Source organism: Gekko japonicus, unplaced genomic scaffold, assembly GCF_001447785.1.
Source record: "Gekko japonicus isolate JY-2015 unplaced genomic scaffold, Gekko_japonicus_V1.1 scaffold1326, whole genome shotgun sequence".
NCBI classification, from domain to species: Eukaryota; Metazoa; Chordata; class Lepidosauria; order Squamata; family Gekkonidae; genus Gekko; species Gekko japonicus.
Window position 1 is genome coordinate 171,148 of NW_015176012.1, and position 12,144 is coordinate 183,291.

Below are 12,144 nucleotides of genomic sequence, written 5' to 3' on the forward strand. Positions count from 1 at the left end.
ACTGTCAGGAAGTTCTTCCTCATGTTTTAGCTGAACACTCTTCTGATTTAATTTCAATCCGTTGGTTCTGGTCTGACCTTCTGGGGCAACAGAAAACAACTCAGCACTGTCCTCTATATGACAGCCCTTCAGGTACTTGAGGATGGTTATACTATCACCTCTCAGTCGTCTCTTTTCCAGGCTAAACATACCCAGCTCCTTCAGCCTTTCCTCATGGGGCTTGGGTCGAATCTGCATCTTCAAATTTAAAGTAGTTTCGCTTTGCTGTTCTTTGGATTGTTTTTGAAACTGGAACGACACTGGTATAGCTAGTGCCTTTCCATAAGGGCAATTCGACTCTTCAACAGTAGATGGCGCTTACGCTCACGTTTCTGTGTGGGCTTGGATTCCCCCTCCCTTTCTTTTTGAAGAATCACGGAGGGAGGTGTTGGGTCTGCCTTTCTCTCTGTGATACTCAAAGCAGCTCGTTAGCTCGGTTCATTAAGGCTTCTCCTCTTCATCCAGGGGTTGTGAGTTTAAGCCCTGTGGTGTGCAGGTATATTTTGGAAAAAAAAATGACTTTGGTTTTAAATTCCGGAATGAGTTTAACAGTCAGGGATGAGTTTATTGTTAAGCTTTGCTCACTGGTGAAAAACATTCACTGGACTGCGTTCTTAGGGCCTTTCCTCTTAAAGGTACAGTGTCGAATTCTCTTCTGTGTTCTCATGCCCATGCCAGCATCGTTCAAGGATCGTCTTCAGCTCTCCCCTCCCTCATCAATAGTTGAATTTTTATTTTTAGTGCTCTATATGCATGCTGGGATGGATGCCTCAAGGCTGGCTGCCCCCATACTTGTCACCATTCCCCTGCCACCTCCCGGAGCCATGGGTGGGTTGAGGGGATGTCCTGGCGAGATCTCCCGTGCAGCGGAAAAAAGTAAGTCGGATCTACATGGATCCTCATGAATTCATATGATTTTTACATTCAAATGAAATAAAACCCCCATCATACTGTAGACCGTGTTAGTCTATAGGGAGCACCACAAAAATCACGTATCCACAGATTCGTGGCACCACAACAGTGCCAGAAACATGGTTCCAAAGCATGGCTCCTCATGGATCCTCAGGGTTTTTCAATTGGGTCACCTCAACATCACCATATCATGTCCATGGCCACGGCTTGCACCACAGAAATCATGAGTCCACGGATTGGTGGTGACTACATGCTGCAAAAACAGGGTTCTGAGCAATGGATCCTTATGGATCCTCAGTGATTTTGTGTTGGGTCACCCCAGACTCACCATCGAATCACATATCATGTCCATGGGCAGAGCTTGCACCACAAAAATGACATCCATGGCTTGGCGGCAACACCATGCTGCAGAAACATAGTTCTCCTTCAGTGGGGGGAAGTCATCCAGGAACTGGTTAGGTCACACCTCTGCTTGCTCGGATAGGCCATGCAAAATTCTTTTGTTGCGTGGCTCCTATTGGAGTGGCCCAGGCTGACCTCTCCTGTTCCTGCATAGCCCTGTGCACGGTAGGACGCCTGGAGCTCCTACTCCAAGCCAGAGGGATTACAAAAAATAAAAACACAAAACAAACAATCAAAAAATCAAACCTTCCAAAATCAGGTCAGATTTTAAAGAAGACCCTTCTCAGATGGCGCAAGAGGGAAAAAAGAAGAAGAGGCCTCCCCCACTTTCCGGGGATTCGGAGGGAGGGGACATGGCCACGGCAACGAACCCAGTGGAGCAGCAGCCCTTCACTTCCGAGGCTTCGGGAGTCGGGCTGCAAGAAGAACAGTGGCTGGAGATCGCGCCGCTGCAACAAACAGAAGGAAGCTCCACAGGCTGGATGATCACATTGTGCCGGCTGGCCCCCGCTCCCCCCCCTCATGTGGTCCAAGATGGGATAATTGCTCACCACATTTGGCGCCTCTGGTTGCGGGCCCTGCTGCTCTGCATCTTCTACAGCAGGAGCGAACCGTTTCCCGTTGGCTCAGGGTCCTCTCTGCTCGATTCCTCTCCGTCATCCTCGGGAGTAACTTGCCAGGGCCTTAGCAAATTTTGGCTTCCCCGTGGGTTTTTTTGCCAGGGTGGTTGGGCGCATCTTCGCTCCTTCGGGTTTTTCCTGGTGCCCTTGTCCTCCGCAGTCGGCTGCGAAATGGCCCCATTCTCCACATCTGAGGCATAAGCCCTGCTGCATGCGTTGCTCCCTCGTAGCATCCATCTGCTTCGGCGGCTTGGTTTTCGGAGCTTGAGGGGCCAGACGTCCCCCAGCCGCGGTTGGGCCGGGGGCCCTGGTGCTGGTACTGGCGGTTCTGCCGGAAACACTGGGGCTACCAGCGGTGGCTCCCTCGCCTCCCTGACAGCCTGGGTCACCAGTTCCGGGATTGCCAGGATGATATCCTCCAGGGTCTGTTGCAGGTGCCTATATCCAATTGTAGGGTTTGTAAGCGGTTTTCTGCACTTTCAGCTTTCTGCTTCCATGCAGGGAGGGAGACCGGGTCAACCGATCTCAAGACCGTCTCCCGGATCTCAGGGTTCAACCCCACTTGGTACAGCTCGGCCAACACGTTGTCAGGCCAATTTTGCACCTTGGCCGCATGCTGCTTGAATTCAGCCAAGTACTCCCGCACCGATCTGCACCCTTGCTTTAGGGTGCGCAAGAACGCTCGTGCTCTACGGCCCGCATTTTGATCCTCGAAGTGGGCTCGCAACGCCCACATAAAAGCGTCCAAATTGGTAAGTTCCAGGTCTTGGGCATTGTGGAGCCCCACATACCAAGCCGCCGCTGGGCCTCTGAGCCAGGCTCACAACATCAATTCGGCTGCTGTCGTCAGGGAACAGATGGCTCGAGCGATCCACGAATTTCTGCACCCACCCCACAAAGTAGGATAGCTCCTCCGGGTTCCCATCAAATGTAGCTTCGATTGAGTCCTTTGGGCGGTGCACCACCTGTCCCCTCGGGCTAGCCAGGCGCGGAGCAGGCGCCGGGGTATCCCCCAGACCCGGAGGTTGCTCTCCCCCAGGTTGGGCCAGGGCCCCTGGTGCTGGTACTGGCGGTTCTGCCAGAAACACTGGGGCTACCGGTGGTGGCTCCCTCGCCTCCCTGACAGCCTGGGTCACCAGTTCCGGGATTGCCAGGATGATATTCTCCAGGGTCTGTTGCAGGTGCCGTCTCTCGATCAGCCACCTCCATTCGCTTAGCCAATTCCAGTCCCCCGTCCAGGGACGCCCGGCCACTCCGGGTCTTCGATCGCTCCGTCACCCAGGAGATAGCGATCGGTTCGAAGGGAGCCCCGAACGGGGGCAATCCCGCCAATGCAGCAAAGCCCCTGTCAAACAAACTGTCTCTCGGGGGGCCCCCCATCAATAAGTAAGTCTCTGCCGTTGAGTCTGGGTTGAAGTGGCTCCAACTGGAGCTTGGTCGGTAGCGCAGCCCGGTCCATTGCCTCGGACCCGGGAGGGGGTCAGGAACAGGTGAGTTGACGAGGACTTCGGGAGAGTCCCCCCCACAGCACCGGTTACCGGCGGAGTCGAAGTCACCGGTACCGAGGCTGTGGTCGCTGGGGTTTTCTCGTCCTCGCCATTCGGCTCCTTAGGAGATGGTTTCCCCTCTCCGTCACTCATCTCGGGTTGAGAGAGGTGCTGAGATAGGGAATGAAGGATTCCTAACAGAATGTCAGGACCCACAGCAAAACAACGAAGTACACGCTTCCAGGAAGGTTTTACTTTTATTGAAAAGCCATAGATGCAATAACATGAACACTGTTAGGAATGGCGGGTTACCTATGCGCATAATAGGATATAGGGCATTCATATGCGCCCCCCCCAGCAATACCAAATTAGGTGAACTCCCACACACGGGAGATTGCAAGAGCCTCTAACGGTAGCGAAGCTGGGAACAAAGAAGCTCCCACGGAAGGTAGACACCACAATCTCCTCCAGTAACTCTTTACAGATAAGCGTTGTAGCTGTGAAGCAATTAAGCACATGGGAAGGAATGCAAAGCAATTAGAAAGCCTCTCCACACTCATGGCAGCTTAGCTGACACCAGGGCTCTGTCTGAAGGGGCCCCTCTGCCTGAGCCTTGGTCTGACTCCGAGTGATAACTCCTCCCCCCGTTGGGCAAGGGTGAACATTGAGTCTGTGATCACTTCCTGCTGGCTTGCGTGGTGGGGAAGGTGTGAGAGCGTGTCAGCCAGAAAGTTGGACTTCCCTGGGAGGTGCTTGAGAGTGAAATAAAACTAGGAGAAGAACTCCGCCCAGTGCAACTGTTTAGCATTAAGGTGCCAGGGGGCATGCAGTGCCTCCAAGTTCTTATGGTCCGTCTATACCTTGAATGGCGCCTAGGCCCCCTCCAACCAATGCCTCCAGGTTGTTAAAGCCAGTTTAATTGTGCCGGCTTCTTTGTCCCAGACCTGCCAGTTCTATTCAGTCTCTGAAAACTTCTTTGACACATATGCCAGGGGGTACAACTTCCCATCCTCCCCCTTTTGTAATATTGCCACCCCCCCATTGCCACATCAGAAGTGTCCACTTGCACCATGAAAGGCTTATTTTTGTCTGGGTGCCACAAGATGGGCTCAGAAGTGTCCTGAGCCTTCAGTTTGTTAAACACCTGCTGGCACTCCAGACTCCATACCAACGTATAGCCTGGTTTGTGACTTTCTGTCCCCTTCCCCTTGGTTTTCAACAAGTCAGTGAGGGGCAGGACCACCTGGGCGAAATTGGGGATGAATGGGTGATAGAAATTGGTGAACCCCAGGGAGGACTGTAGTTGCCTCCTCGTTCAGGGGGCTTCCCACCCCAGTACGTCTTGTATCTTGTGAGGATCCATACCTAGCCCCCTCCCTGAAATGCGGTACCCCAGGAAGTCCAGTTCCTCTTTGTCAGATTTGCACTTTGAAAACTTTGAAAACAAACAAGCTTTGTAGAGGGCATTTAGCACATCTTTGACAAGTTTCATATGTGACTCCTTATCTTTAGAATAAATCAAGATATCATCCAGATAAACCAACACTTCCTTGTACAAATATTTATGCAACACTTCGTTAATCAGGTTCATGAACACCCCTGGGGTAAGCCCATTGTGCTCGCTTCGGCAGCACGTATACTAAAATTGGAACGAAACACCCCTGGGGCAAGCCCAAACAGCATAACCAGGTACTCAAACTGGCCCAGGGGAGCGTTAAAGGCAGTCTTATTTTCATCCCCCTCCCTGATGCGCACTCAGAAATAGGCATCCCTCAAGTCCAATTTGGTAAAGATGCAGCCCTGGGCGGGGGGACACAGCATTCAGCCCCTGGTAGTCCGTGTATAGTCTTAAGCCCCCATCTTTCTTCTTGTGGAATAATATTGGAGTGGCAAATGGTGAGGCCGCTGGCTGAATGAACTCCCTGGCCAGACATTTATAAATAAATTTCTGTAACTCCTCCTTCTCAGCTGGACTCATGGAATAGAGTTTCACCTTAGGCATTTTGTGGCCCAGTAAAATCTCAATAGCACAGTCAGTCTTCCGATGAGGGGGGAGCTCATCCACCTCCCCCTCCTCAAATACTCGGACCAAGTCTCTGTACTCTGGGGGAATGAGGTTCAGTTCCTCCCACACCAAACACATCCATTCTGGCGCCAGTTGTGGCGCCTCCTCACATTCCAGGTTCCAGGTATGCTCTGCAGCAGGGGTCCAAAAATCGCAAGGCTCCCACACTCCGTTGGACATACGGGTCATGGGCCCAGAGCCAAGGACTTCTCAACACCATCGAGAACTTGGCTGAGGGGTTCACAACAAAAGACCGCAACTTCCAGTGGGAGCCCACCCCCACCGGCAGGTGAACCATGTGGTATTTACAGGGCTCCCCCCCTTCATTGGTGTCCCGTCCATCTAGGAAAACACTAAGGGCTCCTCTAGTTGTGTTGGGCTCCTCTAGTTTATAAATATGTTAAACAAAAGAGGTCCCAGGACAGATCCCTGGGGCACTCCACTTGTCACTTCTCTCCAAGAGGATGAGGAACCTTTCACAAGCACTCTTTGTGATCTGTATCAACCAGTTACAGATCCACCTAACAATCATAGGATCCGAACCTCATTTTACCAATTTGTCAGCAAGACTATTATGTGAAACCTTATCAAAAGCCTTACTGAAATCAAGTTAAACGATGTCCATAGCATTCCCCTGATCCAGCAGGGTAGTACCAGGAGTGGCACAGAGGTGTCCACAGGACCTCCTGGCGGCTGCAGGAGAGAGGAAACCAGGTGCAGCTGAACCTCCCCCCCCCCGCCGTCTATCTGAGGCCAGCCTAAGAGCTGTTGTGGTGAAGTGGAACCCTGCCGGACTCAGCCCCAGGAGCCGTAGACCCCAACCCCATCAAACAGAATGTGTGTGAATGGGCAGTTGCTGATCTTAGCAATTTGGAGGAAGGAACTTTGTTTGGATAAGTGAAGCTGTGGTGGAGCACAGCAGAAGACGGCAGCCCTGCTGGTATGTGGGTCCCGGGCTGTGGAGGCCTTTGGAAGGGAAGGCAGTTTATGGCCTAAGACCTAAGCAGTAGATGCAAAATGGCCTCTCTTCCTATACTCCACCATGACAGCTGTCTTCTGGGGGTGCCACCTTGAAAATGGGCAAGATTAACAACTGTCCATCTATGTTCATTTTTTTGTTGTGATCTTACCTTGTAGAATGGCCTGCCTGAAGAGGTCAGGCGGGTTCCCACACTTTTGTCTTTCGACAAACTACACAAAAAAGAACTATTCAGGAGGGCATTTCTGTAAAGGTAAAAGGGGTATATTACACCAGGGAGGTGCTTTTTACAAAGAATAAGACTGTGGGCTAGTATAGTATATGCACCGTCTGTGTTCTGTATGTATTACCCTGCTCCCAGCACATTTTCTTCTACTTATGTAATACTGTTTTCTGTGGTGTTCACATATCATGTGTAATACTTTTTGCTTTGTTTCAGATTTCTGCAATCCTAGTCAGGTTACATTGTTTATTAGATTTGTCATCCTATTGGTTGATTTACATTGATTTACAGTCTGTAATCTGCCTTGAGCCTCAATAAGGAAGGTCGACCTTAAAAAAAAACAGTACCTTGAATTGAGCCTGTTACCTGATCAGTAGCCAGGAGATCAACAGCAGGGTATTGGGTCGCTCTGATTACTTAACCAACAGGAAATGAATAACGTTTGTTTTGCTCTGTATTAATTTGCATTGTTGCACAACCAATGAAGTCTGTTGCTTGGTCTGGATTACCAGGGTAAGTGGTAGAACCTTACAGAAGTATCGAGGATGGATTGGAAAGTCAGGAGTTTAAACCAAGTCATCTGTCCCTCCCTGGGAGTAAGTAAACATTTTTTTCCCCCTGTGGCAGAGAACACTACTAGAGAAGAAGCAGAGGAAAAAACGCCTTGAACCCTTGATGGTCCAGCCAAATCCTGAAGCAAAGCAGCACAGGTCAAAGCCTCGAGGCTCTGAGGAGCAGACCCCCTTAGTGGGGCTGCAGGCCCCAGCCCTCACCAATGTTGTCCTGCATGGTATGTACAATCTTTTGCTGGTTAAATGCTGGGGCATAGCCAGAAAAGGGCTTAGGTGCAGTGGGGGAAGTATACCCCAGTGTCAGGCTTTTGTAAGGCAGGGGCATACATGTGTATAGCAGCAAAAGAATGCACAGCAGAACACTCTCTGAAGGCTTCACTTTCATCCTAGTAGCTCAGTGGGGAAAAGCACCTGGGTGAAAATGAGTGTGTGTGGGGGGTTGAGTTGCCACCAAGGGAAAGGACGGGAACGAGGCAAAGCTTGTCAGCAGCGAGGAAGAAGGAGGAGTGGGACCCACGTCCAGCATACTGCGGAGCGTTCCTCTGTCTGTACGCACAGCTGAGCACACAAGGGGCACAGGGGGAGGGTCCTCAAAGGGCAGGAGAATTGCACAGGAGGGCAGACCACCCCTGTACCCGTTTAGCATGTGTGAGATCTCCAGTTCTGAATGCCGGGCATTTTGCATCACCAGAGCCAGTCGCTGAGGTGGGCAGATTGATCCCAGCTGTGAGAGTGAATGACTGGTCTAAGGTCACCCGGCAAACTTTATGGCAGAGCAGGGATTTGAACCCAGTCATGTAGTGGTGGGAAAGTGTCCTCAAGTCACAGCTGACTTATGGCGACCCTCATAGAGCTTCCGAGGCGCAAGAGGTGTTCGGAGGTGGTCTGCCTCCGTGTCACAGCCCTGGTCTTCCTTGGCGTTCTCCCGTCCAAATGCTAGCCAGGGCCGACCCTGCCGAGCTTCCGAGATCTGATGAGACCGGGCCAGCCTGGTCGTAGTTGTGGGTTATTCTTAGTGCTGTGCTACTGTGGTTCCCCAAATGTCTCTGGCCAAGGTCATGCAGGTCTACTTCTTTTGGGACTTCCAGGTCGCCAAGAATTGGGAAAATGCTTTGTGTGGTCAAGACTCTGGGATGTGGGTCACCTTTCCCTTTTGCTGTTGTGGTCTGTGGGCTTTAGTGAAGCTGCCATATCTGTTTCTGAAGGAAATTTACTTCTTACTGTTTTTACAGCCTAAGTCATAAATAGCAAATCCTCATCCTGCAGGAGGAGAACCTAAAAGTTGGTTAGTTGAAGGGAATTATGACATATATGAAGGTGATCTTCTGGTTTGTCACCCAGACGGTGGTGCACAGGAGGCTCTGCATTGATTGATTAGTGGATTCCTAGTTCATGACTAACTGATTAATGGGTTGATAATTCATGACTAATTAATTAAGTCCTGGCTATGCTTGGTGAGTGGCTTATGCAGTGGGATGAGGTTGCCTACGCCGTGTGTGTCTGAGGCAGGCCTTCTGACTCACACCCGCGGGCATCACTGACCTGTCTTCTTCAGGATGTCAAAAGGAAGCATTTGTTGAGTTGCTTTGTAGGCCACGTTTCTTGCTGAGGCTCAAGGCGGATCACAGAATGCAAAAAGAACGCCATCAGCATAAATAATTCATTGAACACGGCAATCGGACTAGGACTACAGAATTATTTATTCATTTATTTATTTATTATTTAATTTGATTTCTATCCCGCCCTCCCCTGCAGAATCAAACAAGCCTGTCTAAGCCAAGGTATACCACAAACAATGCCGAGAGTGGGTTACAAAGGCAGAAAGCAATGCAGTAAAAGCAAAATGGTACATTTTAGTTGATGACAATCCTGTCCCTTCATAAAAGCATCTTCTTGAGCTGTTCCATTCTGCTACAGTTGTAATGCCTTTATGACTGCTAGCGAACACTGTGCTAGCAGCTAGGATTAGTGAAATCTAAATGAGCATAGACATGGTGTCTTTCGCTTCTTGAACTGTTCTGTTACAGTATAGTCCTTATAGTACAGCCCTTTTACCTTTATAGAAAAGCTTTCCTGAACAACTCCATTGTTAGCAGTTTGCAGAATGACGGGAGCAGGGGAGCTCTCCTGATCTTCTCAGGCAGGCCCTTCCACAAGGTGGGTGCCCCCACAGAGAGAGCGCACGTATCGCTGGTTCCTGATCTTTCCCATTTGTAGGTTGGCAACTACAGAAGGCTCTAAAAAGCTGTGTAGAGCTGTGTAATTATTGGACTCTTGTAGGACCTCTAGTGCTTTTCCTCTTTCATAAAATGGTCATACTCTTCAGGATATAAAAAGTCCTTTTGATAGTAGGGAAAAGTTTGCATATCTTTCGTCTCAGGGTATACATTGCTTTTAAGAAATAATGTTTTGTGTCAGTCAGTGTGCTGTCCCATGCATAATTGTGGGGAACAAGGACTGCAGATCTTCCCCGCTTTCTCCTCCCTCAGAAACCATTTCTGAATCAGGGAAAGTGGAATCCCCAAGATCATGTGGAATAATAACTATGGAGGCCGCTGAGCTTTGGCGAGGGAGGGAGAAGGGGACGGAATTGCTTCCTTTTACCTGGCCTGAGCAGCCCATGACCCCAGGAATCTTAGTCTTCCCAAGATTGGGAAGGACTGCTGAATGGAGGGGACAACAGGGAAGATTTTATTTTATTTATTTGTTTGTTTGTTTGTTTGTTAAACTTTTATCCCGCCCTCCCGGGCAAGGCCGGCTCAGGGCAGCTTACAAACAGATAAAATTCAAAAATACATATAGGTAATAAATACAACATTCAAATACTATGTTAAAACCAGATATATAATAATAACATGCTAATCTTATGCATTGGTACCGCTGGTCTGCTTTGGATGTCATAAAGGGGGGGAATCGGCTCGGGCAGTTGCCCATCCATCAGCATCTTCTGCTGATAGATCACTGGATCCAGAAACCAACTACCCTTTCATTTTCTCTGGGGTGTTTCAGATTTCCAGTAGTAACCAAATTGCATTTAGTAGCAGATTTGCTTTCGGGAAGTGCAAATACCAAAGCCATTGATAGATTATTCAATAAACCATTAAAACAAATACAGGTTTCCTATTCTTTCTCTCTGGACTAATCTCTCCAGAATGAAATAATTCTTCCATAACTCCCTGTAGACTACTGGAAAGTATTTGGAAAAATCACTTTAAATCAGATGCTTCAGCCATCCGTTTCACTGACCCTTACAGGCATTGATGGCCCGGCTATCTTTCTGAAATCAGAGATACAAGTCTTGGGAGCCAAGCAGCAGATAATCTCAGTTGGATCATCGACAACAGAAGATGACACCAAGCCAGAAAGCACGGAGCAAACTTCAGCCGATACAACTTCCAAGATGGATCTGCAAGGCATTCTACAGAGACGAGGTGATAACTGGTTATAAAGGGTGGGTTGACAAGGATCTAGATCAGAATTCTTTCTGATTTCAGCATCAGTATTTAACTAGTCATGAGAGTGGCAAGAGTTTTCTGTATTAAGAGGAAAGTGAATCTTTTGGATCACATTCTAATGGAAAAATCAGTTGATTTACCCTGTTCTACTTTACCCTGCCTTTGTTCCTCCCTTCTCACCCTGAGGAAAAGGAAGAGGTGGGCTAGGGGAAACTTTGGTAGAAATAAGATCAGAGTTGTTTGAGTGACAAAAACGGTGCAGCCACATACTCTTTCCTTCTTATCCGAACTGTAATACTTTTGGTAATAACTATGAGTTTCACTGTTCACCATTCCATCTCCTTCCTTATCCTGGCAGCAGTCCTTTAATTCTGGAAAGGGGCTTGGACATGGGGTAGAGACACCATCCCGTCGATGGCATGTCGTTTCCATTTTCAACCCAGGAGTGATGTCGCACTGCTTAGCAAAAACTCTGTGCGTTTACCATAAAGTTTCAGCTGAGTCCTAGATTGCTGTGACATCACTTCTGGGTTTGGCCTGGAAATGGGATTCTGCCCTTATTTTTTCCTCTGCTGGCCTACCAAGTGGCGGTGGGGATTGTGGAACTGCCAGCAGGAGGTCTATCGCTACAGTGGGTGACTTGGCTATACTAAGAAACACTGATAGTTCAGGGTTAACTCTAGCGTGCCAAAAGGTTGATGATGGCAAATCTATGACAGTCAGGGTATGCAGGAGACGACATGTCACATGAGTGGACGTGGAGACTGAGGGGGAGCGAATTCTTAGTAATTGTTATGGAAACTCTGTGTCCCACCTAAACCACTTTTGTTTCCCACTGGTGGAACATGCACCACTTGTTGGGAGCCACTGTTCTAGAACCCATTTACTGCATTTTTTGGCACCCCTACCGCTAAGAAATTCTGGGCTATAAACATATTTTCCTCTCCCTCATTTTATCCTCTCAAAGAGAGTCCGGCTGCCCTCCGTCAGAGAGCCAGGGCTTTTTTCGGCCCTCGCTCCGACCTGGTGGAACTCTCTGCTGGCCGAGAGTCAGGCCCTGCGAGACCTAATGGGGTTCCGCAGGGCCTGCAAGAGGAAGTTGTTCTGCCAGGCCTACGGCTGAGGGCAGCGACGGTTCTTCCATCTTAGATTGGCCTCCCTTCCTCTTTCCCCTCCCCTTAACCTCAGACTGATCTTAAGGTATTGGTCTTCCTCCTGGGATGTTTATCTGCCATCTACTAGCTGTGATTGGTCACTGTTATTTTAGTGTATTATAGGATTGTTAAAATTTTAACTGTATGGAATGTTTTTATAGCAAATGTCCTGTTTCCAAGTCAGTGGCTGTCAGTAAGGAGCCTTTGTGCCATACTTGTAGTTTTGCAGCTGCGGA

General features: G+C 49.2%; 1 protein-coding gene across 1 annotated transcript in view; it reads left to right on the forward strand.

Moving 5' to 3' along the window:
- The window catches only part of TULP3 (tubby like protein 3), a 64,382-nt gene that overhangs the window by 26,712 nt on the left and 25,526 nt on the right, over positions 1-12,144 (forward strand). Inside the window, exons 4-5 of the mRNA XM_015426539.1 lie at positions 7,355-7,517; positions 10,554-10,730. Coding sequence (XP_015282025.1) covers positions 7,355-7,517; positions 10,554-10,730 — 340 coding nt within the window. The remainder of the gene's footprint in view (positions 1-7,354; positions 7,518-10,553; positions 10,731-12,144) is intronic.